This window comes from Miscanthus floridulus, chromosome 19, assembly GCF_019320115.1.
Source record: "Miscanthus floridulus cultivar M001 chromosome 19, ASM1932011v1, whole genome shotgun sequence".
Lineage (NCBI taxonomy): Eukaryota > Viridiplantae > Streptophyta > Magnoliopsida > Poales > Poaceae > Miscanthus > Miscanthus floridulus.
In genome coordinates, this window is record NC_089598.1 from 98,367,173 (window position 1) to 98,394,261 (window position 27,089).

A 27,089-nucleotide genomic window follows, 5' to 3' on the forward strand; every position below is an offset into this window, starting at 1 on the left:
CTAAGATGTGGATATGCATCGCTGTCCATTTTTTTATTTATATTGATTTTTATTCTGGAATTTGTGCTAGTAATTTTTTCAATCTTTTTGCTCAAATAACCTTTTCCCCGATTTTGTTCCTGATTTTGTCCCTATTTTTTGTTTCTGATTCTTGTTTCCAATTTTTTGTTCTGAAGTTTTTGTTTTCCAATATTGTTTTGATATTTTTAATATAATTATGATATATTTTTTTGTTGCGCCAATTCTGTGTACCAATTTGTTGCTCTAACTTTCGTTTTACTTAATTTTGTCATATAAATTTAGTGCATGACTTCGTTGCACAAAAGGGTACTACTCAGTACTAAACAATCATCAAATCAAAATAAGATAGAACATGAAGCCCTAAAACGAGAAGAGAAGAACCACCTTTATTCGAAGTCCTAATAAACTACTTGACATTTTATTCAAAAGACCAAACTGATGGCCCCCAAAACGCAACTAAACAAATACACATGCTATAGTGACCATACAGCTCCTTTAGTTCGTCTCGTTCTTTATCACCTTCCGGATGTGAACTTTTGTGGAATCATTTCTATGTGTAGTATTTATATGATCTGGAACATTATTCTTGTTGACAGAAACTTTTGTGTTCCAACTTTTGTTTTATTCAGTATCTTATATAAATTTAGTGGTTCCTTCTTTTTAACATAGCGGGTAGCTCTCTTGCCGGTTCGTTTCAAAAAATATATAAATTTAGTGCATGACTTTGTTGGATACAACTCAGTACTAAACAATCATATCATATATAAAAAAGGAGAAGAAAAGAACCGTCTTTATTCAAAGTCCTAAACTACTTGACATTTTATTCACAAGGGCCAAACATGAAACATGGCCCCAAAAAAGGCAACTAAACAAGCCACCACACAGTTCCTTTAGTCATCGTTCTTTATCACCTTCCGGAACCACCGAGCTGAGTCCTTGGGGTACCGAACGAACGTGTTTCGGTCCACATGTACAATTCCAAATCTGGCGGTGTAGCCGAGCCGCCACTCAAAGTTGTCCAGCAGTGACCAGACAAAGTACCCAAAGACATTTGCACCATCGCGTATAGCACATTGGAGCTCATGAAGGTACTTCTCGAAGTAGTCTATCCTGAACTTGTCATACAGGGCACCCGGCAAAGTTTCATTTCCCGGTTGGTCAATTCCTGGGAATATATCAGTTAAATTTTGTATCAAGATTATATTCATGCTTTTGAGATTGTATTGTATCACAATAATCACTACTGAAAACAGAGCCTTTGCCGAGTGTAAACTGCTTTGCCGAGTGTCAAAAATCGGGCACTCGGCAAAGACCTTCTTTGCCGAGTGCCAGACTCTCGGCAAAAGCGCGGCACTCGGCATAGGCTGCCCCGCGTAACGGTGTTTGGCCACATCCTTCTTTGCCGAGTGCCCTAGACACGGCACTCGGCAAAGATTTAAATTTTTTTTTGAAATGTCTTTACCGAGTGTCTCAGATCTGGCACTCGGCAAGTATTTTTTTTTTGAAAAATACTTTGCCGAGTGCCCCTGACACCAGGGGTGAAAACGGTACGGATATTTTCCGGCCGTATTCGAGGCCGAATTCATTTAGAGGGGTTCAGATATGTTCGTATCCGAGTCTGGATATTCAACATCCGATACCGTATCCGTATTTGAATATTTAAATCGCATATTTATGATGTCGATATCCAATCGTATCTTATCCGGCATGGTTGACACTATCCGTATTCGAATCCGAATCCGGATAGAAATATGAAAACAAATGTAATATCAGTGGTATCCGTCTGTATCCGATCCGTTTTCATCCCTACCTGACACGACACTCGGCAAAGATTTAATTTTTTTTTTGAAATGTCTTTGCCGAGTGCCCCTGTGGAGGCACTCGGCAAATAGGAAATTTCTAAAAAATATAAAAATCCTCTTTGCCGAGCGCCTTATTTTTGGCACTCGGCAAAGACCCCCTTTGCCGAGTGTCATGCCCCAGCACTCGGCAAAGTTTTTTTTTTTTGTTTTTGGCCTCCAAATTTTTTGTGCAGCACTTTTAAAGCACCAGCAACTCCTAATTAGAATTTGGGGATTTTTTGTGGTTTTTAATATATTTAGTTACTTTATTTTGTTTACTTGAATTTTTTCGAAAAATATAAATTTGAATTGCACGTGGTACGAATAATGAAATTTAATGATTCAAAAATTGATAGTCATGTTAGAGAGTGTAGTGTGAGGCCGTATCCAGGAACGGACCTGAAATTTCGGACATCTTATTCACGAAACATGACCGCGAACTTGCGTGCGAAGTATTTTTAAATTCTATAAAAAGCAAACAAAGTCCGAAAATCATGAAACTTGTTGAGATGTCGTGATATCGTATGTGGAGGCTATGATAAAATTTTCATAAGATTTCGTGCACGTTGTCATGTACGATGCTTACAAACCAGAACATCTCTACAATTGATCCGTGCTTGGGACGAAGGGGTATGGACATACGATCGAGCTACAAAGACAACCTTCAAAATGCACGTTTGGTACCACTACTCCCTGCAATTGAAAAATAAAGAGTGGCGCAGTATCATGCTATATGTGCATCGACCACTAAGCAATTGAAAAATGAAGAGTGGCGCAGTATCATGCTATATGTGTTGACCAATCTTGTTGAGGTGCAGCCGTTCATTGGATAAGTTCTGAACGAACTTGTTTCATTTCATCATATGTCCTTGTTTCTTCATCCAACCCCCTTGTTTTTCATTGGTACAGGGAATTTCTTCGTCAATCCTGGCATGGATCAAGGCAACCTACCCCGCAAGAAAATGATACCCTTCTTTCACGGGGTGCGGGACCAGAGAGCCCCGATTTCATTTGTTGGTTCAAACAAAAAGCCCAAACTGATGTGCCTATAAGTGACGAGCTGAGACAGGTTGCAAACGGCTGTGCCGTTAGGGTCAAGTCATTTACCGGTTATGACGTGAATGGATATCGTTTTCACACAGCAAGCTATGAGCAGAGTCGGCCCAATCGAAAAACCACAAACAGCGGAGTTGTTACGCCCAGCACTGATGGACTCGACTATTATGGAAGAATTGAAGAAATCTATGAACTATCATTCTATGGTTCCAAACCTCTTACTACTATCATATTCAAATGCCACTGGTTTCATTCTGGTGTAACGAGATGGACCCCTAAGCTTGGGCTAGTCGAGATTCGACAGGATTCCATCTATTCGGAAAAGATGTCTACATTGTGGCTCAACAGGCTGTCCAGGTTTATTATACGTCATACGCGTGCAAAGACGCCGAGCATCTTAAGGGTTGGTCTATTGTGCACAAGGTATCACCACACGGTAAATTACCTGTCCCAAACGATGAAGATTACAACTTCAACACAAACACATATGATGGAGAGTTCTATCAAGAAGAGGGGCTACAAGGGAGGTTTGACATAGACTTAACCGAAGAGATAGGAATGGAAGTAGACAATAAAAGGGATGATGACGAGGACGCTGGAGACGAGGTGCGAAATCTAAAGGACATACAAATGCTTGAGCGATTATGTTTAGGCAATGACAATGAAGACAACATTCCTCCTTCGGATAGTGTTGATGAGTTGGACAATGTTGATAGTGATGACGAGACCTATGATCCAGCTAATCTCAATCATGAAGATTATTTCTAATACATGTAATACTATGTTTTTTGTAATTATGTTTTGTTCATTTTTGCATATATTTCTAATACATGTATTACTATGTTTTTTGTAATTATGCTTTGTTCATTTTTGCACCTATTTCTAATTATGTCTTGTTTTTCTTTTTTATTGCAGGTGATTGAACAAAGATGGCGGGCGACCATCATAGGTCTGTGAACTCGATTTACCAAAGACCACACCGGCTGCAGGAGGAGGCGGAGGGATCGGACAGTAGGAGGAGGAGGACCGCCAGCCGCAGGAGGAGGTGGCGCCCATGGATGAGTCGGACGAGGAGCTGGTTCGGCAGACGGACGAGGAGGAGGAGGAGGAGGAGGGGGAGGCGGCAGGCACGGGTTCCGCTTCCTCCGACTCCTCTTCGAGTGTCTACTTGTGAGGTCCCGCGAGCCTCCCACAGGTTCCGCTTCCTCACCAACACCCACTGATTCGCCCCGAAGGGCAAAAGTAAGTAACTTTATATGTTATCACCATTACTTCATATGATATGATGAAAAAATTAATAATTTTTCTTAATCACTTGTGCAGGAACTGGGTGGTTGTGTCGGGTGGTAGCGCATGGCTAGTCAACGGCATCCTAGGTCTTCTGTGCAGGCAACACTTCACCGGCATTGTCACGTACGCATCAAAGATGGAGCCGGCCTACTCGTTTGACCACTACGCTGTCGCCCCCGATGCGGAGTACCCCAACAAGGTGGCGCGGGTGAAGGCAGAGTTTTGGGTAAGTCTCCCTCGCACAACATTGCTCAATACGTCGCATTCATTGGACTTTTCTTGAAATAATGAATGGATATATCGCTTTTGTATGTAGACTTATTACAGATACGAGGAGGGATTTGAGGCCAGGGCAGAGCAGGTGACTACCAAAGCTTGTAAAAACTCATCACCGACATGCATCATGAGGTGCGCATCTAGGCTATCATAACCTACTACGGGTCGAAGCTTGGAGAGAGGAAAACCAAGAAAGACGCAAGAGAGATGCAGCTGACTCGGGAGCAGTACCTTGAGGTAAATGAAGAACACCAATATTGATTCATTTTGAGATTAAGTTGGTTTAATTTGATCTTCTTATATGTCCAATACTTGATGACGTGTAGATGATTCCCTGGTGGTGCCAAGCGTATCCCGAGTGCTGGGCGATGATGGTGGAGAGGTGGTTCACGGAGGAGTACCTCAAGATGCACAGAGATGCCCGGGACTGTCGTTTGCAGATGCAAGGTCCAGCACACCATCAAGGCAGTCGCAGCCTCGCCGGATACAAATAAGCATGGGTACGCGAATTCATTTATCTATTGTGACGTTCAGTTCTGCCTGATTTCTAATCATCGTGCTGTCTTTCTCGTAGTCGGCGTCACATAGTGGCCAGGCTTGCTCGGACTTCCAGGCATGGTGTATGGCCCACAAGGGCAAGGCGACGTCCGACGTCTCCTTCAACCTGGAGGACCCACCCGAGGCATACACGAACCCGAGCGTCCACTCCGCATCAGTGAGTACACTAAGGTAGCGAGGTCGCTCCATGGGTCAGACCACGATCCGAGCACCTAGGACTTCAATGGAGAGGCCGTCATGAGGGCAGGGCAAGGCAAGAAGCATGGGCGGTTCTGGCTTGGCGACGGCGTCATCGACACGGCCTCTACTCCCTCTCTCTTCTAGATCCGAGCACGGAGCACGAGCGAGAGCCCGGCCATTCGCACATGGCCGACCGCTGTACAGCACCGGGTCGACGCACTCGAGGTTATTCCTATTTTACTCGTCATACATTAATCTTTACACACCTTAATTAGCTTTGCATTACTGAAACATTGGAGTGAAATATTACAGGCCTGGCTGGAACAAGAAATGAGGCAACGTCAGGAGCTGGCGGCCCAGCTGGACATCGAGCGGACCGAGCGGTAGGCCCAGGCGCAGAGGCTGATGGACATTACGAAGTTCCTACAAGGGCTTGGGCAACGTGTGGGCTTCTCTCTGTTAGCTGGGCTGTTGGTTCCACCTCCGCCTCCCCGTGCTGCAGCTACTCCTGTGAGTATGAAAGTTTTTACTTTCGCTTGTGCTTTGCTTGTATGGCATCTACCTTCCTAGATTAGCTATCCAAATAATCTTGTCTCATATGCAATCTTTACTCCTTTGTGCAGTCTTCATCTGACGGTGGTTCAAATAATCCACCTCATGCACCTCCGAATGATGGAGCTGGGCCTTCACCACAGTCGCAGTGGCCGAGATAAGTGCACGTTGTATTTTTTCATTTGTTGTTCACTTGGTGATGGACTTGTGATATACTTGTGATGCACTTGTGGACTTTGATGGACTTGTGAATTTATTTGGATGGACTTGAGCACTTATTATTATATATGTAATATATATTGTGATGGATGTGATATATGCGGATCGATGTGTGGATGAATGAGATATATATGTGATGGATGAGATATATATGTGATAAATGAGATATATATGTGATGGATGAGATATATATGTGATATATGTTTGTATGAATTTATTTGTCATGATGGAATGTAAAAAAATCAAAAATTGTCGTTTTGGGTCACTTTGCCGAGTGTTGCACTCGGCAAAGGACCCCTTTGCCGAGTGCCATGGTCACAGGCTCACAGCACTCGGCAGACCTAGAAAAATGGGCGCTCGGAAAACCGTTTTTCCAGCTTTGCCGAGAGCCATGACCATGACACTCAGCAAAGATTTTTAAAAAAAATTCAAACTTTGCCGAGTGCCAACTAGTGGGCACTCGGCAAAGAATTTTTTTTTAAAAAAAAAAATCCGTGCTTGGGACGAAGGGGTATGGACATACGATCGAGCTACAAAGACAACCTTCAAAATGCACGTTTGGTACCACTACTCCCTGCAATTGAAAAATAAAGAGTGGCGCAGTATCATGCTATATGTGCATCGACCACTAAGCAATTGAAAAATGAAGAGTGGCGCAGTATCATGCTATATGTGTTGACCAATCTTGTTGAGGTGCAGCCGTTCATTGGATAAGTTCTGAACGAACTTGTTTCATTTCATCATATGTCCTTGTTTCTTCATCCAACCCCCTTGTTTTTCATTGGTACAGGGAATTTCTTCGTCAATCCTGGCATGGATCAAGGCAACCTACCCCGCAAGAAAATGATACCCTTCTTTCACGGGGTGCGGGACCAGAGAGCCCCGATTTCATTTGTTGGTTCAAACAAAAAGCCCAAACTGATGTGCCTATAAGTGACGAGCTGAGACAGGTTGCAAACGGCTGTGCCGTTAGGGTCAAGTCATTTACCGGTTATGACGTGAATGGATATCGTTTTCACACAGCAAGCTATGAGCAGAGTCGGCCCAATCGAAAAACCACAAACAGCGGAGTTGTTACGCCCAGCACTGATGGACTCGACTATTATGGAAGAATTGAAGAAATCTATGAACTATCATTCTATGGTTCCAAACCTCTTACTACTATCATATTCAAATGCCACTGGTTTCATTCTGGTGTAACGAGATGGACCCCTAAGCTTGGGCTAGTCGAGATTCGACAGGATTCCATCTATTCGGAAAAGATGTCTACATTGTGGCTCAACAGGCTGTCCAGGTTTATTATACGTCATACGCGTGCAAAGACGCCGAGCATCTTAAGGGTTGGTCTATTGTGCACAAGGTATCACCACACGGTAAATTACCTGTCCCAAACGATGAAGATTACAACTTCAACACAAACACATATGATGGAGAGTTCTATCAAGAAGAGGGGCTACAAGGGAGGTTTGACATAGACTTAACCGAAGAGATAGGAATGGAAGTAGACAATAAAAGGGATGATGACGAGGACGCTGGAGACGAGGTGCGAAATCTAAAGGACATACAAATGCTTGAGCGATTATGTTTAGGCAATGACAATGAAGACAACATTCCTCCTTCGGATAGTGTTGATGAGTTGGACAATGTTGATAGTGATGACGAGACCTATGATCCAGCTAATCTCAATCATGAAGATTATTTCTAATACATGTAATACTATGTTTTTTGTAATTATGTTTTGTTCATTTTTGCATATATTTCTAATACATGTATTACTATGTTTTTTGTAATTATGCTTTGTTCATTTTTGCACCTATTTCTAATTATGTCTTGTTTTTCTTTTTTATTGCAGGTGATTGAACAAAGATGGCGGGCGACCATCATAGGTCTGTGAACTCGATTTACCAAAGACCACACCGGCTGCAGGAGGAGGCGGAGGGATCGGACAGTAGGAGGAGGAGGACCGCCAGCCGCAGGAGGAGGTGGCGCCCATGGATGAGTCGGACGAGGAGCTGGTTCGGCAGACGGACGAGGAGGAGGAGGAGGAGGAGGGGGAGGCGGCAGGCACGGGTTCCGCTTCCTCCGACTCCTCTTCGAGTGTCTACTTGTGAGGTCCCGCGAGCCTCCCACAGGTTCCGCTTCCTCACCAACACCCACTGATTCGCCCCGAAGGGCAAAAGTAAGTAACTTTATATGTTATCACCATTACTTCATATGATATGATGAAAAAATTAATAATTTTTCTTAATCACTTGTGCAGGAACTGGGTGGTTGTGTCGGGTGGTAGCGCATGGCTAGTCAACGGCATCCTAGGTCTTCTGTGCAGGCAACACTTCACCGGCATTGTCACGTACGCATCAAAGATGGAGCCGGCCTACTCGTTTGACCACTACGCTGTCGCCCCCGATGCGGAGTACCCCAACAAGGTGGCGCGGGTGAAGGCAGAGTTTTGGGTAAGTCTCCCTCGCACAACATTGCTCAATACGTCGCATTCATTGGACTTTTCTTGAAATAATGAATGGATATATCGCTTTTGTATGTAGACTTATTACAGATACGAGGAGGGATTTGAGGCCAGGGCAGAGCAGGTGACTACCAAAGCTTGTAAAAACTCATCACCGACATGCATCATGAGGTGCGCATCTAGGCTATCATAACCTACTACGGGTCGAAGCTTGGAGAGAGGAAAACCAAGAAAGACGCAAGAGAGATGCAGCTGACTCGGGAGCAGTACCTTGAGGTAAATGAAGAACACCAATATTGATTCATTTTGAGATTAAGTTGGTTTAATTTGATCTTCTTATATGTCCAATACTTGATGACGTGTAGATGATTCCCTGGTGGTGCCAAGCGTATCCCGAGTGCTGGGCGATGATGGTGGAGAGGTGGTTCACGGAGGAGTACCTCAAGATGCACAGAGATGCCCGGGACTGTCGTTTGCAGATGCAAGGTCCAGCACACCATCAAGGCAGTCGCAGCCTCGCCGGATACAAATAAGCATGGGTACGCGAATTCATTTATCTATTGTGACGTTCAGTTCTGCCTGATTTCTAATCATCGTGCTGTCTTTCTCGTAGTCGGCGTCACATAGTGGCCAGGCTTGCTCGGACTTCCAGGCATGGTGTATGGCCCACAAGGGCAAGGCGACGTCCGACGTCTCCTTCAACCTGGAGGACCCACCCGAGGCATACACGAACCCGAGCGTCCACTCCGCATCAGTGAGTACACTAAGGTAGCGAGGTCGCTCCATGGGTCAGACCACGATCCGAGCACCTAGGACTTCAATGGAGAGGCCGTCATGAGGGCAGGGCAAGGCAAGAAGCATGGGCGGTTCTGGCTTGGCGACGGCGTCATCGACACGGCCTCTACTCCCTCTCTCTTCTAGATCCGAGCACGGAGCACGAGCGAGAGCCCGGCCATTCGCACATGGCCGACCGCTGTACAGCACCGGGTCGACGCACTCGAGGTTATTCCTATTTTACTCGTCATACATTAATCTTTACACACCTTAATTAGCTTTGCATTACTGAAACATTGGAGTGAAATATTACAGGCCTGGCTGGAACAAGAAATGAGGCAACGTCAGGAGCTGGCGGCCCAGCTGGACATCGAGCGGACCGAGCGGTAGGCCCAGGCGCAGAGGCTGATGGACATTACGAAGTTCCTACAAGGGCTTGGGCAACGTGTGGGCTTCTCTCTGTTAGCTGGGCTGTTGGTTCCACCTCCGCCTCCCCGTGCTGCAGCTACTCCTGTGAGTATGAAAGTTTTTACTTTCGCTTGTGCTTTGCTTGTATGGCATCTACCTTCCTAGATTAGCTATCCAAATAATCTTGTCTCATATGCAATCTTTACTCCTTTGTGCAGTCTTCATCTGACGGTGGTTCAAATAATCCACCTCATGCACCTCCGAATGATGGAGCTGGGCCTTCACCACAGTCGCAGTGGCCGAGATAAGTGCACGTTGTATTTTTTCATTTGTTGTTCACTTGGTGATGGACTTGTGATATACTTGTGATGCACTTGTGGACTTTGATGGACTTGTGAATTTATTTGGATGGACTTGAGCACTTATTATTATATATGTAATATATATTGTGATGGATGTGATATATGCGGATCGATGTGTGGATGAATGAGATATATATGTGATGGATGAGATATATATGTGATAAATGAGATATATATGTGATGGATGAGATATATATGTGATATATGTTTGTATGAATTTATTTGTCATGATGGAATGTAAAAAAATCAAAAATTGTCGTTTTGGGTCACTTTGCCGAGTGTTGCACTCGGCAAAGGACCCCTTTGCCGAGTGCCATGGTCACAGGCTCACAGCACTCGGCAGACCTAGAAAAATGGGCGCTCGGAAAACCGTTTTTCCAGCTTTGCCGAGAGCCATGACCATGACACTCAGCAAAGATTTTTAAAAAAAATTCAAACTTTGCCGAGTGCCAACTAGTGGGCACTCGGCAAAGAATTTTTTTTTAAAAAAAAAAAACTTTGCCGAGTGTTATCCAGAGGGCACTCGGCAAAGAATTATTTTTAAAAAAAATACAAACTTTGTCGAGTGCCAGCCAGAGGGCACTCGGCAAAGAATTTTTTTTAAAAAAAATTCAAACTTTGCCGAGCGCCGGCCAGGGACACTCGGCAAAGAATTTTTTTTAAAAAAAAAATAAAAAATCTTTGCCGAGTGCCTATAGGGTTGGCACTCGGCAAAGAGACCGTCAACGAGGCCGGCGCCGTGATGGTCGCTTTTCTTTGCCGAGTGCCCGATAAAAGGCACTCGGCAAAGAGGGCTTTGCCGATCAATTTTTTGCCGTCTGTTCTTTGCCGAGTGCCGCACTCGGCAATTGCCGAGTGCAATTTGGCCTTTGCCGAGTGCCTCAGGCACTCGGCGAAGAACCTGAATCCAGTTGTGAATGTTGCTGTTTATTCTCTGAAAATTGGTGAAGAGGTGCTGGGACTTGGTGATCTACGTACCGCTTTCGCCGATGAGCATGACTGGGTTGTTGAACTTCTCCTTTGTCCAGATAAGAGCCTTATAGAGCCCCCATGGAACAATGTAAAGCCAGTCCGAGTATGCCTGCATAGGTTTTTACATATATCAGAAAGTCATTGCATATATAGCTTGTAATTCTGTTCATTTTCAGTCATATGTGGCTATATTACTATATATCGGTGAAAAATGTGTTACCCTTTTTCCAATGGGCACGCCGTCTCGCTCATCTGAAAAGATGATCGGTCCAATGTGTTAGCGACACAAAAGAATAAATAAACATCAAATGAAGAAATGGTTTTTGTTTTATCTCTATTTAGTAGTAGTGCATGTTGAAATGAATAACCGTACATGAAATTTTGACATGCCAATCGTTGCGATAGCTCGTATCTGTCTCGTTGACGAAGTTGCTGGCGTAATACGTCGTGTAGTGGTTGATGGCGATGTAATCTGCTGAACCTTTCACCATTGCAGACTGCTCGAAGGTGAAATTGGGCAGCCTTCCCATCACTATCTTCTCCATCGTCTCCGGGTAATGGCCGTAGGTGATTGGGTGCAGGAACCTGGAACATAGTTGAAACAGATTGATTCATGTTTGGTTCAACCTAGACATCACAGCACATGCATGTTTTTTTTATGGTTGTGTAAGGTTTATGATCACCAGCCAAGGGTGAACATCCTAGCCCGGTGCGCCGCGTACTCGTCCTCGATCGACTTGGTGAGCGGCTCGTACCAGACGAAGTCAAGCAGGATGCCAATCTTTCCAGCCTGATGCTGAAACAATCATGGTTTTTGGCGTGAGCATGCACGGTGTATGCAAACGAGAACAAAACTGTGAAATGCATCATGTAGTCTATAGCTAGAATGAATGCTGAGAGGGATTGCATTGGGTGGTCACTAGCCTTGCACTTCTCACGGTATAGCTTGACAGCAGCAGCATGTGCTAGGAGAAGGTGATGGCCGGCGATGTACGGCTCGGTGGCGGAATTGCCGCCGAAATGGCAACCGGTGCATCTGCCAGGGGCGAAGAAGGCGTCTCCGTAGCCATGGTTAGCCACCATCTTGGGCTCGTTGATGGTGAACCAAAACTTCACCCGATCGCCGTATGTCTTAAAGCAAAAATCCGCGAATGCTGTGAAATCAGGCCTGCGAAAATGATAGCCATAATCAGAAAAAAAAAAAATCAAGTCAACATAAATATGGGTTTGAAGGTGGTAAAATGGGATTCTCTCTATGAAACAACCTATATAACATTTTTAATAAAACAATACCCTGAGTTTATTTTTGTACTTTTAATTACTGCCAGAAAAAGATTGTGCGTATCATGGAGACTTACACAATTCTGGGGCTTAACCAGCCATTGTACTGGTCTTGCAGCACCTGAGGAAGGTCGTAGTGGTAGAGAACAACATAGGGAGTAATATCTGTTAAACAAGCAAAAAGACTCGTGATCGAGTGGCATGAGTGCCCACAAATCTGAAACGTGTAGTAAAGAAATTGCTGCAGGAATTGGACTCGAAGGAAGGTGAATAAGATCAATTGTACGTCGTTTTGTTTTTTTCTAGATATATAGTTTTTTCTACGTACGTAGACATAACATATATCTAGATAATAAGTAGCAAATATTATGAATCTAGAAAAGTTAAAGCCACTTATAATTTGAAATTGAGAGAGTAATTAATTAGCATCAAGTACGGTTCGCCAACATGTAGTCGATGAGCCTGTGGTAATAGTCCACGCCATCCTTGTTGATCCTCCCAATTCCACCTGCATTTAATTTCCCCCAAAAAAACAAAAGACGCAACCATGCATGTTACTGCTGTGATGAAACAAAGCCCTATATATGAATCATCGAGTCCATCACTGACTGTGTTCTATATATGTTTCATCGATCAACACATACTGGGGAAAATGCGCGACCATGAGATCGAGAAGCGGTACGCGTCGAATCCAACCCGGACCATATTGTCCACATCATCCTGCATTGTGCCACCAGAAAAAGAAAAATTACTTATCAATGGATCACAAATCAGCAATATAATCAACACATGAGCCATTCAGACATTTCGCTTCACGAACCATGTAGCGATTGTACTCGTCGACCGACACTTCCGCAGTCGCGTTATCAGGAGTAGCGCCTGCATGCCCAAGCACACATCCATCCAAAGACGACGCCATCGATCAGAGAAGCACCAGGTGATGATGAAATATATAGGAGACATAAAATGCCGTGATGATGCTGTCATGCATCTCGACTCGATCTCACCTGGATACTTGAGGAAGGTGTCCCAGATGCAGGGGCCTCGTCCGTACTTCAGCGTGTTCCCCTCCACTTGGTACGCCGACGACGCCGTCCCGAAGACGAAGCCGGGCGGGAAGTTCTCCCTGGTGAGGTTGTAGTGCTCCCCGGGCTTGTTGCCATGGGCGCCGAGCGCCAGGGAGGGGAGGAGGAGGAGGAGGAGACCGTGGAAGAGTGGCCGGAGGAGCAATGGCGCAGCAGCAGCAGTCGCCATGACGGAGGACAGTGGTGAGAGCGAGTCGGAGAGACTCAGCAGAGGTGCGCTATATACGGAGACCGGAGAGCGGAGGGGACGCGATCCGGCAGCGGCATGCAAGAGCAGAGCTGAAATGGTGGTGCTGAGTTTGAACAGGCTACGAGAGACTGTTTCTCTCGTGCGCACGTAGCTAGCTGCATGCGTGATGAACACTCTTCTCTTCCACGTAACTCTCGTCCTGAACCACCAGTATTTTCGTAATTTTGTCGTCGGAGTTTTGGAACGAAGGGTGGTGATTATTAGGTAAGTCCCAACGAAAGAAACTAGTAGTTTCTATAATATAGAATACCGCATCAAAAAAATACTGTTTTTCAACCCATAGTTTCTATGAGTAATAATTATTTTCTCTTTATCTCTCCCAACTCTATCTTCTTCCTCCAATGGGAATGCGGCACGAGCCCCCTAGAAACTGGTGGTTTCTCCCCAATGACGATTTCATGGTTTCTTGGTGCATTGGGTCAAGAGAAGACCTGATTTCTTCATGAGGAAACCATTTCTAGGATTTTTGCTCTCTTTCTTCATTAATTACATTACCATGTCAGCGTTTTGCCTATGTGGCAAGTCATTTAATGAGGATAGAAACCATCATCAATACACCATTGGGACTGCCCTTAGTTGGCTTTAATTAGTTTGATTTTTGTTTTTGAGAATTACAGCAGACCCACGCACACTCACCCCTATAAATGGACGCATGTAAACCTAACTCATATGAGTACCCAACCCATATGAGATTCTTCAAAGACTGGGCCAGAAAATCCTCGAAATTGCACTGTCGACAGCAACATCACCTACCACTAAATGCATAACGCCGTTACCACTAAATGCACAAAGATGTTAAATCCTGAAATATTCGCTCCTGAGTTAAGTTGGCGTGTGTCGATCTGCATGTTGCTTGGTAGAATGGGCCGGCGTTCACCACATGGACATAGTGTCATGGGAACTTTTCAGGGTTTTGTAAAGTATTTGTCTGCTTATCGATCGTCAGGTGACGGGTTTTTATCATTTTTCTAGCTACTGTACTTAATCCAACAACTCAAATTGGTACTGTGGGTATCTTTTCCATTTCTCGGTGAAAAAGCAATAACCCGATCGCATTTTGTCACCTGTTTATAGGCTAGATATGTTTACGAGTTTAGGAATGTCTACTGTTTGATGTTTTGGTCCAAAATTATTATCCTTCTAAACTACTCATTTCGTTTTAAATTATAAGTCGCTTTGACTTTTATGGTATATTAATTTCACTATATATCTATATATAACCTATGTCTATGTACATAACAAAATCTATACCGAAAAAGTCAAAGCGACTTATAATTTAAAACGGAGAGAGTATAAGTCATTTTGGTTTTATCATGAATTAAACTTATCTAATTTGACCAAGTCTATAAAAGGAACATACTGACATTATGTACAACACCAAATTAGTTTCATTTAATCTATCATTCAACATGTCTTAAGAGTGCACTTATTTGGTATTCTAGATATTAATATACATTTCTATAAACTTTGTCAATGTTAGAGATGACTAAGCCAAAATGACTTCATTAGGTCATATTTGGATTCATAGAGCTAATAGTTAGTTGTTAATAATTAGTTTCTTTGGATCTAAACAGATCTAGCTAATAGTCTAGATAATTGTTAGCCGAACATCTAACTAACAACTATGTCACTAGCTAGTTGAGCCAAACCAACTAGTAGCAGCTAATAGTTAGCTAGCTAATATTAGTTATGAGCTATGAGCAAGCTAACTATTAGCGGCTAATAATGGTTGCAAATAAGGTATTATAATTTGGAATATAAGAAATTAGCCAACAAAAATATATTTAAGGGCGTTGGTCGCACGTTGGGTCGGCATGGCAAGCGCCAAGGGGCGTCTGAGGCGTAACCTTGATTGTGCCTTTGAGCGACATCAACAATGATAGCTTGGCATGGGGCCTCGGTTTGGCGACGGCGTCATGGTGTTGGCGAGTTGTGCTCATCCGTGGCGTCATCAATGGTCCTCTTGGCATGCCACACTTCAACACGGCGAGTGTGGATGGATGGCTCGGGGCTTAAGACTTGGCCAACGTGGCAGAAGCCAATGACGGTGCTACTCTCCCTGTTTGGGGCATCATTGAGGTGCCCCCCTTCCGACTTTGCAAGGCTCTTTGGGTGAAAGCCATGTCCAGATTCCTATACGAACAATGGCGGCGCTCCCGATGCTACATCCTTCCTTAAGGTGTCGTTTTGGAGGTCTTTGGCACTACTCTTGCCGCACCACCCAAGGACGTTTGACTTGCTTGAAAGAGTTTTCTACGGCGAAGTTGGAGCTATTGTGTTGAGGGGTTTGGCATAGCTCAACAATGATAATGCTCAACAATCTCTTTAGGGCGATGCTAGTTTTCCCCATAGGTGTGTGTTGTTACTTTTGAGGTTTAGGCTTTGGTCCTTTGCAAGAAGTCAGAGCTACTCGGCTATATTTTCGAGCTCGACAATGATAACTTGCAGCAGGTTGTGTCGATTCGGGTTGGTCGTTTTGGCCTTGCCGTTGATGTTAGGGTTTTCAATTGGTTTTCCTTTAATTAACCATGCAAGTGTAAGATCTTCACGTCTGGTTTTTCATACAAACAGGGTCAACTCTTTCTACTTAATTGAAAGGTGGAGCTTCTACAAGTGTGTTCAAAAAAAGCAGTGTTCTATTGTTTGATGTTTTGGTGCAAATTACTACCCTCTCCGTTCCAAATTATAGGTCATTTAGCTTTCATCTTGAGTCAAACTTATCTAGTTTGACCAAGTCTATAGAAAAATATACTAACATTTATAGCACCAAATTAGTTCCATTTAATCCAGCATTCAATATGTCTTAAGATTGCACTTTTGTGGATGTGTCAATATATATTCTATAAAGTTTAATTTGCTAATGTTAGAGATGGCAAAGCCAAAGTGACTTATAATTTAGAAAAGAGGGACTATAATAAGAAATCGGCCAATAAAGATATATAGCAATGTTTGAACAAGATTGTGTATACATACACCCAATTTATTCATTTTTTGGTACCTAATAATATTACAACCTTCATTATTCATTTGTTTTCCTTTTTCGAACACACAAGAAGCAGGAGAGCTGCATCCATCCAAATTATTAAAGGTACACCATGGTTTTATTCTAGCTATAGGCACGACGTATTTGCTCCAATGCAAGTTTCACGTGCTTATTATTACCCAACTTATTCCTGACATAATCATGAAGCCCATATAGCTCCTAGATCCTTTTCGTGCTTTGCCTGCTCTTTTAATTACACCCTGCAAAACAACACGAATAATATTTATTGATGTGTCAAAAAGAAATTAACCAACATAAAACACCACCAGGGGATCGATCGGAAGATGCTGGAGCGTGGCGCGTGCGTACTGGTTGTAGTTGATGAGGATCTTGCCGGCGTCGAGGTTGCCGATGGTGTTGAAGGCCTCCTGGGAGAGGTCGAGCGTGGCCTGGCATCCCGGCGACGGGCAGCGGTCGACGATCTTGACGGTGACGCTGCCGCCTTTGCAGGGGTTCGGGGTAGCGTTGGTGCCGCCGGCGCAGGACACCTGGTACATCCGCCCGCACGCCGCGCCGTTGTCCCAGAGCCCGTCGCTCGCCGCCGCGATCATCGTGCCCTCGTCCTGGTATCCGTAGCACGCCGACGCTGCAGAACACGCACGCACCGACCTCAGGAGTCAGGTTCTTCAGAAAATTACAACGTGATATTGATGCCATGCAGAAATGTTCATGATGTGACGATGGACGGATAGAGCGACGCACGAGTGTAGACGGTATAGTAGGTGGCGGTGCCCTGGTCAGCGAGCGACGCCGACACGAGCCCCAGCAGGGCGGCGATGAGCAGAACGGCGGCAGCTTTCGCCATGGCCGACGATGGTGAGAGGTTGCTGATGATGCTATAAGCAAGCAACAAACAGCCAACAGCTCTTTCTTTTTCGCTCTGGAGAGAAGAGGTGGCCGCCGGGTGCTATAGTGTTCTTGGTGCACAAGTGGCGTTTCTGAACAGGGTATTTATAGGAAGGGCAGGCAGTGTATTTGTCAATATGTGCACGAGCACGGGCGTGGAAAGTCGTGCCTGAATGCTTGTTGCCTACGGAAGGGAAAACCCAGGAGAGAAGTTTTGGTCCGACACGGAGGAGGAAATTGTTGGAAACTCTAGATGGATGCGGCGAAACTAGTGCTTTGGTCAGAGGAAAAACTGATTCTCTTTATCTTCTGTCTTTTTTAACAATGATGAAAGGCTGAGTTTCTCCGTTGCATGGGCGGGTGTTGGATACCTGAATTGCCTGTCGCTACTCGCTACAGCATAGCCGTATAGCCGTGCGTGAGGCGTAGAACGTAGGTCAAAATTTAGGCAACTGGTGCGGATTTTCGTGGCTGTTTGGCAGTACGATTTCTCGCAACCACATAGGCATGTACGTCAATGTTTCTTGCGGCGACTTGACTAGCTGGATCGGTAGGCAAATGGACACAGCTAGCTAGTGGTTAAAAACATTCAGCGAGGTTGCCTTTGATCGTCTCTAGGAGTATCGAGAAGATTGACTTTGTGCAGCATGCATGGACGGTGACTAATACGTACTACAACACGCGATGGTCTTGGCTAATACTACACACAAACTCAGGAGAAATGTAATCGGTCCTCTTTGCCACAGATTTTTTGGTTTAAGCAGGAGTTGTCCCAAATGAGAAGGAGAGTCCGCTTGCAACGGCGGACGGCCGGCGAACATTCAGCCATTCGATAGGGAAAGAAGATTTAGGCTAAAAATATATATATATATATATATATATATATATATATATATATATATATATATATATATATATATATATATATATATATATATATATATAGGGAGAGGCTATTCAGTAGCCGGCTACAAAATAAGTTATTCTGTAGCCACCTCTATTTACTATAATTTTATATACTAATTTACCGTAACGTCAATACATATTTACGATAGTTGGGTTACTATAACACATGGGGATATTTACCATAACATTATATTAAACCACTTAGTAAGGAGTTACTATAATCTCGTAAATTAACATAGTAATTATCGTAACTCAAAGTGGCTACAGAATAAGTTATTCTGTAGCCAGCTACAGGATAGTAGTTCTATATATATATATATATATAGCCGGTGTGCAGCGGCACTGCAACTTCTACATCCCAGGGGATAATCTTCTACGGAGTTACTTATAAGACACGCGTTTCTGACGGCCGATGCTGACTGGGCAAGTGGATAATCAACAATAAATTAATCAATCGACCTCAGAACAGCAGTCTATAGCTTCTGCAAGCAAGAAATAGGCGATTAGACTTCCCTGATCTCAACAGTGGTACAGCACCTGCACGGCTGCACCTGTATGTATTCCATCACGAACGTGCCCAACAAATGTTGCTTCTACGCCACATCGTAACAGGATGTTCATCACTGGCTTTTGCCTTTCAGCTCAACCTGAAGCCAAATTTCTTTCTTCTTTACATGGTGGTGATAAGAGTACAGAGCCTACAAAAATTAGGTTAGAACCCCTCGCCTAAATTCAAACGGTGCCACACAAAGAAGGTAAGAAAAGGCAACCGTTGCTGTACATGGTAATCTACAAGGGTACAGTGTTTGCGACGTAGTTTGAGGAAGAGCTGTTGAACTTGGATGAGAAATAATTCCTCAAGCCATCAACGAGCTGCCGGATGTCATCTACCAAGGACCATGTCGGAGCGTTCAGGGCTCGTATCGAGTTCAAGCACACTAGAAGGGTTCCTCCTTCATGAAGAAGTACCTGAAAATTGTAGCACATGTAGAAATAAGGACACCAAAGAAAGGATTATGTATGCGAATCATGTGATAACAACAGTAATGATGGTGCTAACACATCCAGTAAAATGGAACTGTCACTACAATTTTGCATTTTGCTTTTTTTTTCTGGCCATCTTAAGGCTCATAAAAGGACCATGGGCTAGGAAAAACATAATGGAAATATTTACAAAGAATCCATCCAATAAGTGGGAACTGGACTCTCCTGTTTGTGTAGAAAGTGAATTTACCACTCTGTTACGCTACAAATGCATATCTGTAAAGAGTGCATTTATTCCAACTCTACAATTTACTAATTCCGTGTGCCACAAAGGACAAATAGGGTTCAGGGCACTTGAACAATTTGTTAAATTTCCTAGTTACACAAACACAAGTCTAGGTCATGAAAAGGAACTTACAGTCAACCAAAGAGGAAGAAATCCCAGGACAGAAGGAAGCGCAGCAAAAACAATACAAGTTAAGGCCAGAGCTACACTTTGTTTGACCTGTAAGGATAACCTAAAAGTGTAAGAAACAGTAATATTGCATCTGAAGCTAAAGTGTCACACAAGCAAAGAAAAGACCATACCAATGAAGTTGTTTGACGAGCCTTAGCAATGCAAAATGGCACCCCGCAAATATTATCCTGCAACAACAGAACATCTGCAACAGCCACTGCAGTTGCACTGGCACGTTGGGCTAGAACCATTCCAACTGTTGCGGCTGCAAGACCTGGTGCATCATTTATACCATCACCAACCATTATTAAACCTCCACCTGGAAACAAACAAAAAGGTAAATAATGAATAATCGGCAGGAAAGCGAGCACAACAAAAAGTAACAATGTTCAATTTTATAGTTTAATTGTACACAAGGAACACTTAGTCATGGACAAAAGGTAGGATTCTGTAAATGTCTGGCAGGTTGCTTATGTCCAGAAAATAAACTGAAGTAGGAACAAAATTGTTGGGATCGATAGACTCATGCAGCATGAGAAGTGAAAACTAAACTATGAAGAAAACTACCAATGATTTTGTTAGATCAAATCATGTGGTGAGGAAGTACATAGGAGCACTTAGAAAGCAACCGTGGCTACCACATTGCAGGATTAAAGGCTAAAGCTATATAAGTGCATACTTAGATAACATATGTAAAACTTAAAGCCATGATATAATCATATAGTTGACTTTTGACAGGCATACATATCACAGGTAAGTACCTCCTTCCCTTGAAACTGCTTTTACTTTATTTAATTTATCCTCTGGCTTTAAAGAGAAGTGGACTTCTTCAATACAAACAGATTTAGCAACTCTATGGGCACTTGATTCATGGTCTCCAGTAAGCATCATAATGCGAAGTTTAGCTTTCTCTCTTAAGGTAGATATAACTTCACAAACACCAGAGCGGGGTTCATCCTCAAAGTGAAAAAGAGTTACCTGGAAAAGTTTAAATCAGTTGATATATAATACACTGGAAAACTAGTTCTTACAAAACACAAGACTCAAATCATGATAACAATTCAAATCTGTGTACTGTTTGGTCAGAAGAAAGGGGGGTGGGGGGGTAAATCATGAGTAGAAGTATGCCTTGATACAGTCACTTGTACAGCCTTCTTGCAATCTTGCCAGTGGGTGGGCCGGCCAAACAAGGTAAGGTAATGATTATGACTATGCAAAGCAAACTAAGGTCAGCTTCACTTAAACAAGAGCAAGTTCAAAGGTTCTAACTTCTAAGTAGAACTCAAAGAAGGCTAGTATCCAAACAAGCCCAAATCATCAGATTCAAATTATCAGGGCACCTACTGAACAAGCTTCAGAATAGGCAGGCTATTCAGATGGACCAAACACTAGAATCTGGACCACGGACCACCTAGTGCTTATGGTTTTGACTGTGCAGTGGATACATGGGGCCATGCTGGTTTGTCGCTTAGGTGGACTAGAATGAAAATACATGACCAGATACATGAAAGAAGAAAGAGTTTGGTTCTCAAGTTAACTTACTTTTTTGTCAACAGATAGAGCAGCTTGGATAAATTCAGGCCCATATGCAGAACTTTTTGCTGCTGCTCTTATTTGCTCTGATTCACCATTGGATCTATATAGTGAAGAAATATAGTCCACAGAACCGATAGATGCCTCGGATAGCTCATTTTCATTTTCTCTTACCTGTAATGCAAATGTATGAGGTGTCAAGTACTCAAGTTAGCATGTCAAAGGCTGGCTCTTCCAATTCCTTCATAGTGACCAAACACTAAATAACAACCATGCTAACTTATCAAAATCTAAAACACGCCCCTCTTGAAGAATATGATAGCTACTGAACTACAATCGCATCCATTGGATGAAACATATGCTGCCTACAGTATAAAGAACTTGGCCGGTGGGGAAAGACTGCCCCCACGGTATTGAACTGAATCTCTCGGTCAAACCAACCAAGAAAACCTCTGAACCCTGGCTTCACCCTATAGGGCCTCACCTTAACCTGGGCTGCCGACCACTGCAACTATTATGAGGGCCCAAACCAACTACAGACGCCACAGGCCGGCGCCAGACCACTATTTTTTGGTTGCCAACAGGGGACATTTTTGTCTCCCAAAACTAGGGAGCTTACTGCTACACTACAAGAGTGTTTCCGCCTACAGTATACATTAAATGCCAGTGGTGTTTCCAGTAATACACCTGAATTTTATCTAAAGCAAGGTCTGTGACATATCTGACAATTCCAGATGATTTTGATGATTGAAAAATATTATAGAAGTTAGACGTACCTTCACCCCACTCAAAGTAGCAGCAACTCCCCTACCAGGTAGGCATTCAAAACTTTCTACAGCGACCACTGGAAGCTCCTTTCCAACAGAGTGGTCTAAAACAGCCCTGTGATCATGCAAACTGTATGTCAATTGTTTGCCATAGATTATTCTATAAGTTTCAGTGCATAAAACAAAAATGAACAACCAAAGCCATGTTTCAAAAATACAAAAAAGACAAGAAAGTCTACACTAAGGTTAAGGGCATGGGAACTTTTTAACGGTCAGTTCTCAACAGGCATAGATAAGATCACGGCAACATTCATGTTAACTAGAGCCCATGCTGGTCCAGTGCAAGAAGCCACTAGTGGTATGTGTGAATAGAAAATTAGAAATTCAAGCATTCACATGCAACCAGAATGAGCCTACTGACTTTGCTTCCAAATAAGCAACACAGAACTGTTGCCTGAGTTTCAACACCTTAACAACAACAGTGGTACAAATATTTACACTGGGCCCATGGAGTAGATTCTAGGCTTCTAGCAACACCTTGAAAGCCAAATTATTGCAGAGTTGTACTCATGAGAAATAAGAATGCACGTAATCAGAATAAAATGAACAAATCGACTTTTCGAAAGTTATCTATTTTTAGGCTTCAAGCTCATAGGTTCAATGTTGTAAAGCGTCTAGAGTTCCTTTCCTGTATAGTCCCTCTAGCCTAGTTCTTCTGCCTCCCCAGGGCCTGCTTATTGTGTAGCCCCTCCCTCCCTTGCTGTGTCGCCTTTGTACAGTGTTGTTTCTCCTTTTGGTTTTAATAAAATTCACAGTGGGGGCCTCCCCTGCTGTATATTTCGCTCAAAAAAAAGTTATCTATTTTATGTACCTTCCGATAGGATGTGTTGTTCCTTTCTCCATGGCAGCAGCAGCAGCTAGTGCCTCACTTTCACAGTTTGGAGTGCAGCAAGAAGGATTACTATGACCATTTTTCACACCCAAATGTCCATGGATAGGCTCGATTGCTTTGCACATAAGCTTCCCAGTTGTTAATGTGCCTGTCTTATCAAAAGCAATAGACTGACAAGACGAAAGAGCATCCAAGACATGACCACCTTTCAACAAAATTCCCTAGAGGAGAACAAAAGCATAGGTTCATCAATCCATTATCCACTATACCAGCCAGAAATCAAGCAGGTCGTAAGAGAAAAAGGTATATTCAGAAAGTGACAAGATTGCTATGGTGCTATCTCCAATTAATTACAGGAGGAACTTCGTAGCTGCAGTAATTACACCAATCATTAAAAAAAGAGAATTCATATTGATAATACTGTAGGCATTACCCGCACTTGTGAGCAATATGAACTATGAAGCTATGAACTAAATGGTTGATGCTTTCATGAAGTTTAGAAGCCATGAAAGTGTTGTATCACCCCAAAATAAAGAGCTCCAACAACTGAAGATTTCAAACAGTACCTTACTAGCAAGAGAACTGATTGCAGTTGCATATGCCAATGGAGCTACAGCCAATGCACAGGGAGATGCAGCCACCATAAGTCCTAAACCACGGTAAATTGAACCCCTACAGACTAAAGAAAATGTCAGAACAGAGACAGTTCAAGCCTGGACCTAAGTGTATCAAATCGATAAAATTGGCAAAACAAAATCATCGGTATGAAAAGCACCAAAGCATACTGGTTGTAGAACTATCAGAAGTACCTATATGTTTTATATAGTATATGACAGGACCAATACAGCAGTGAGACATTAGAGGATTACCTGAGTTACCAAAAAAAGGCCACTTAAAAAGTAATGGTCCCAAAAGTGCAACACCCAAAGAAAGGGCTACCACAACTCTGCTATAGTACTCTCCAAACTCATCAAGCCATCTTTGCAACTTTGGCTTGTTTAGCTGGCCCTCTTCAGTCAATTGGACAATTCTGTTGAGCGTTGAATCCTCCCATGACTTGGTCACCTAGAAAAGGTAGTAAACAGGCAAACAAATGACTCTCTTGCAAGGTGGCAAGGCGACACTCCAGAACAGATAGCAAGCATAATGTACTAGAAAAGCAGAAATAGTACTAGTAACAAATGCTTATTAAAACTAAACATCTGTCCAATCCCACAAGATTAACTAGGTTTCCATTTTCCATCTCTTCATCAAAGAAAGTTGAAACATCTTCTTCATTGAAGGGAGCAAAGCAAACCTTTACAATCATCATTCCTTCCAAGTTCCTGGCGCCACCTGGTATGGCATCTCCAACTGTCCTTTCTAAAGGTTTTGTTTCACCAGTTAGGTGTTCAATTGTGACAGTTGATGAACCTTGGTAGACTTCACCATCAACAGGCACCGCCTAAAGAATACAAGAACTGCACTAAAATGAGAAAAAATTCTAACCATCTAGAATAAGAATACCATCAACATGTAGGGCAAAAAAAGATAAGTCAAACCATTGTGCTCAGTTAGAAACAAATTGGAAAATGCATGAAGAAGCTATGAAATGAAAACAAAAATAGGAAAAGCAAGGATTTAACTTCTATACAAGATATAACACACCTCGCCAGCTCTAACCAAGATATGAGAACCCACTTCAAGATCATGCACAGGAACCTTGGTGTAACTTAGATTTGAAAACTGTACAGATTCTTCTCCACTTGTTTCTAACAGCAGAGCAAATTCCGGGTGATTTTCCTTCAGTTCCCTCACGTCAAACATTGACTTACTTGTAAAATACTCTTCAGCTGTAAGAAACAAGAACAGTGAACTTCAAATAAACACACAACAGGAGCCAACACATGGGGCTTTCGGATGTTATCAGAAGAAATGTACCAATATGAGCCAAGTTAAACATTGCAAGAAGCAGGCCACCCTCCAATGCATTTCCCATAAATATAGAAGCAAATGCTGCAAGAGCCATGAGAACATGGATATTTATTCTACCGTCGGCAATATTTACAAGAGCATCAAGTGCTGCAGACACCTGCAAGATAGGAAAGGAGTGTCAAACAAGTACGTTGTTGGCAAGCGACCTCAAAACAAAGGCTGCTCCTCTGATCTCCCTTGTTAGGTAGCAAAGCAAAACACAGTTCCATGTTCAATGAATTCCATTTTACACCAATGCAGTTGTCATATCAATTGCTGAGAGGATTTAACTGAACCTTGGCTAATTCGAAGCATGGAAAAGTACCGGAGAGTTATGTGGTGGCACACAAACAGTGGTTTCCCTGTGCAAACTTTTATAGCTAAATCCCCAGCGAGACACAATGTCATAGATAAAGCCTGTTCGCTTGTCTTATAAGCCGTACTTTTTCAACGAACGAACAGTATTTTTCTCTCACAACAAATCAGCCAACAGTACTTTCAGCCATGGCTTATCAGCCAAGTGAACGGGGATTGTACTTTCCAATGTATGAACTCCTTGGATTGTGCTTAGTGTATCTGAAATCCCAATCCTATGCTCTAATTTTCTTACCAATCTTCAAGCATTTAAATACAACATAGAATTGACGCAATCCAACTAATTATTTCCTCTGTAAGTGCAAATGTTGAAGCAGCTGTGAGCATAGAACAAATAGACTACCAAGTACAGTACTAGTTAGTAGTGATCCCTAGCAAGGCTGTAAGGGTCTGGAAGGTCAAAAGTAGCAAAGGAACAAGGTAGGGGGCATTACCCCGACGAGAGGGAAGGCGACGGCGATGAGCGCGGCCTGCAGGCGGCCGACTGAGTTGAGCAGCGCGACGTGCGGGCAGGCAGCGGCGATGAGGAGGAGGCCGAGGGAGATGCAGCAGGCCTGGAGGTGCTCCCGCAGCGCGTCGGCGACGTCGGCCCAGCCGATCGCCCGCGCCACCCGCATGACCGCCGCGCCCCCGCCTCCCCCGTGCACGTCCACCTCGTGGTGACCGTGGACGTGGCCGTGGCCGTGGCCGCCGTGCGCGCGTGGGGTGAAGAGCAGGAACGGGCGCGAGGCGATGAGGAGCGGCGGTCGGGGCGTCAGCGCGAGGGGTCTGGGCGGGGAGCAGCGGCGGCGGAGGTGCGGGAAGGGCGGGGGCCGCGCGAGGCGGAGGAGGTGCGCCGACGGCGTCACCGGCGAGGAGACTGAGGCGGAGGCGGAGGCACTGAGGAATTGCATCGCGCCGGCGGGGCGAGGGCGGGAGCGGGAGGAGATCGCGTCGGCGGGGCGGTTGACGCTCGTGGTGGTGAGCCGTGAGCAGCAGCAGCTGAGGAAGAGGACTGGTCCACCACGGGGTTGGACCTTTGTGGCGGGCGTGTGGTGGACGGGGGTGGTGGCGAGCCAAGCGGATGGAGATGACGGGCGTGGGCCCAGGCCCAGGCCCGGCCGGGTTTGTTTTGGCTCGTGTCATCACCGTGTCACCATCGTGTCGCGCACGGTTTCGCTACTCGTTTATTTCGTCTCCATTTTGCGATTTGTAACTTTGTACCGTATATGTAGTGCACAATACACGTTTAAATGTCCTTATCTGAAAAAAGGAGCTCTATTACGCTATATGCCATGCTTCGGAGGCAAAGTGCATTCTCACTACATCCTCTCAAGAAATTCCAGTGATAATATGGTCACTCAAAAAGAACTTCCGAGCTCCAAAACAAAGTATCACGACTTGACAAACTGTTTTAGAGGTGAGGTATAATTTGCGTTATGACTTATATAGTTCAATTTAATTTTTTCCTAATAATACAAATTTGTCTACCTTTGATTTAATTTTAGAAAAATATATACAGATAAATACACTACAAAATATATTTTATGAGAATTAATTAAATTATTTTAATATTACAAGCACTGATAATTCTTTCGATGAACCTTGTCAATGTTCAAAAAAACTAACTTAAAACAAAGGTAAGTAAACTACAATTTACAAAGGATCTAGTGTCGCTCTAATTTATTTTGTATAACTTTGTTTACGGAAAATATTGGAATATGCAATGAGTACTCGAGCATTTTACAAACGCTGATGTTTTATT

At 43.6% G+C, this 27,089-nt stretch overlaps 3 protein-coding genes across 4 annotated transcripts; all 3 read right to left on the minus strand.

Moving 5' to 3' along the window:
• Positions 1–811: 811 nt before the first annotated feature.
• Positions 812–13,508, minus strand: LOC136528425 (beta-glucosidase 38-like). The gene is made up of 11 exons (XM_066521380.1): positions 13,262–13,508; positions 13,075–13,133; positions 12,899–12,974; positions 12,691–12,762; positions 12,332–12,419; positions 11,898–12,141; positions 11,657–11,769; positions 11,347–11,558; positions 11,194–11,225; positions 10,980–11,082; positions 812–1,186 (listed from the first exon to the last, which is right to left on the minus strand). The coding sequence occupies exons 1-11, from the start codon at positions 13,506–13,508 to the stop codon at positions 912–914; spliced, it is 1,521 nt and encodes a 506-aa protein (XP_066377477.1). The 3' UTR covers positions 812–911.
• A 3,009-nt stretch (positions 13,509–16,517) lies between these two features.
• On the minus strand, positions 16,518–17,567 carry LOC136529214 (EG45-like domain containing protein). The gene is made up of 3 exons (XM_066522306.1): positions 17,335–17,567; positions 16,942–17,218; positions 16,518–16,832 (listed from the first exon to the last, which is right to left on the minus strand). Exons 1-3 carry the CDS (start codon positions 17,435–17,437, stop codon positions 16,826–16,828), a joined length of 387 nt encoding a protein of 128 aa, XP_066378403.1. The 5' UTR covers positions 17,438–17,567; the 3' UTR covers positions 16,518–16,825.
• A 1,156-nt stretch (positions 17,568–18,723) lies between these two features.
• Positions 18,724–26,379, minus strand: LOC136527746 (probable cadmium/zinc-transporting ATPase HMA1, chloroplastic). 2 transcript variants are annotated; one of them, XM_066520565.1, is made up of 13 exons: positions 25,780–26,379; positions 24,938–25,088; positions 24,665–24,849; positions 24,315–24,461; positions 23,887–24,082; positions 23,584–23,666; positions 22,997–23,238; positions 22,135–22,240; positions 21,368–21,532; positions 20,587–20,803; positions 19,957–20,144; positions 19,787–19,873; positions 18,724–19,353 (listed from the first exon to the last, which is right to left on the minus strand). In XM_066520565.1, exons 1-13 carry the CDS (start codon positions 26,236–26,238, stop codon positions 19,174–19,176), a joined length of 2,406 nt encoding a protein of 801 aa, XP_066376662.1. In that variant the 5' UTR covers positions 26,239–26,379; the 3' UTR covers positions 18,724–19,173. The 2 variants fall into 2 exon arrangements, with proteins under 2 accessions (XP_066376662.1, XP_066376661.1); XM_066520564.1 differs by having other exon boundaries at positions 18,726–19,353; positions 23,584–23,696.
• Between the last annotated feature and the right edge of the window lie 710 nt (positions 26,380–27,089).

Excerpts from the sequence above, each read along its gene's own strand:
- LOC136529214 (XM_066522306.1), bottom strand. The coding sequence starts at position 17,437 with ATGGCGAAAGCTGCCGCCGTTCTGCTCATCGCCGCCCTGCTGGGGCTC. Across the intron at positions 17,219-17,334 it reads CTACTATACCGTCTACACTC|CGTCGGCGTGCTACGGATAC; the intron begins GTGCGTCGCTCT and ends CGTGTTCTGCAG.
- LOC136527746 (XM_066520564.1), bottom strand. The coding sequence starts at position 26,238 with ATGCAATTCCTCAGTGCCTCCGCCTCCGCCTCAGTCTCCTCGCCGGTG. Across the intron at positions 24,462-24,664 it reads TCTTGGTTAGAGCTGGCGAG|GCGGTGCCTGTTGATGGTGA; the intron begins GTGTGTTATATC and ends TGTATTCTTTAG. Across the intron at positions 20,804-21,367 it reads CTCTATCTGTTGACAAAAAA|GTAACTCTTTTTCACTTTGA; the intron begins GTAAGTTAACTT and ends AAACTTTTCCAG.
- LOC136528425 (XM_066521380.1), bottom strand. The coding sequence starts at position 13,508 with ATGGCGACTGCTGCTGCTGCGCCATTGCTCCTCCGGCCACTCTTCCAC. Across the intron at positions 12,975-13,074 it reads ACGAGTACAATCGCTACATG|GATGATGTGGACAATATGGT; the intron begins GTTCGTGAAGCG and ends GGCACAATGCAG. Across the intron at positions 12,420-12,690 it reads CGACTACATGTTGGCGAACC|ATATTACTCCCTATGTTGTT; the intron begins GTACTTGATGCT and ends CTTGTTTAACAG.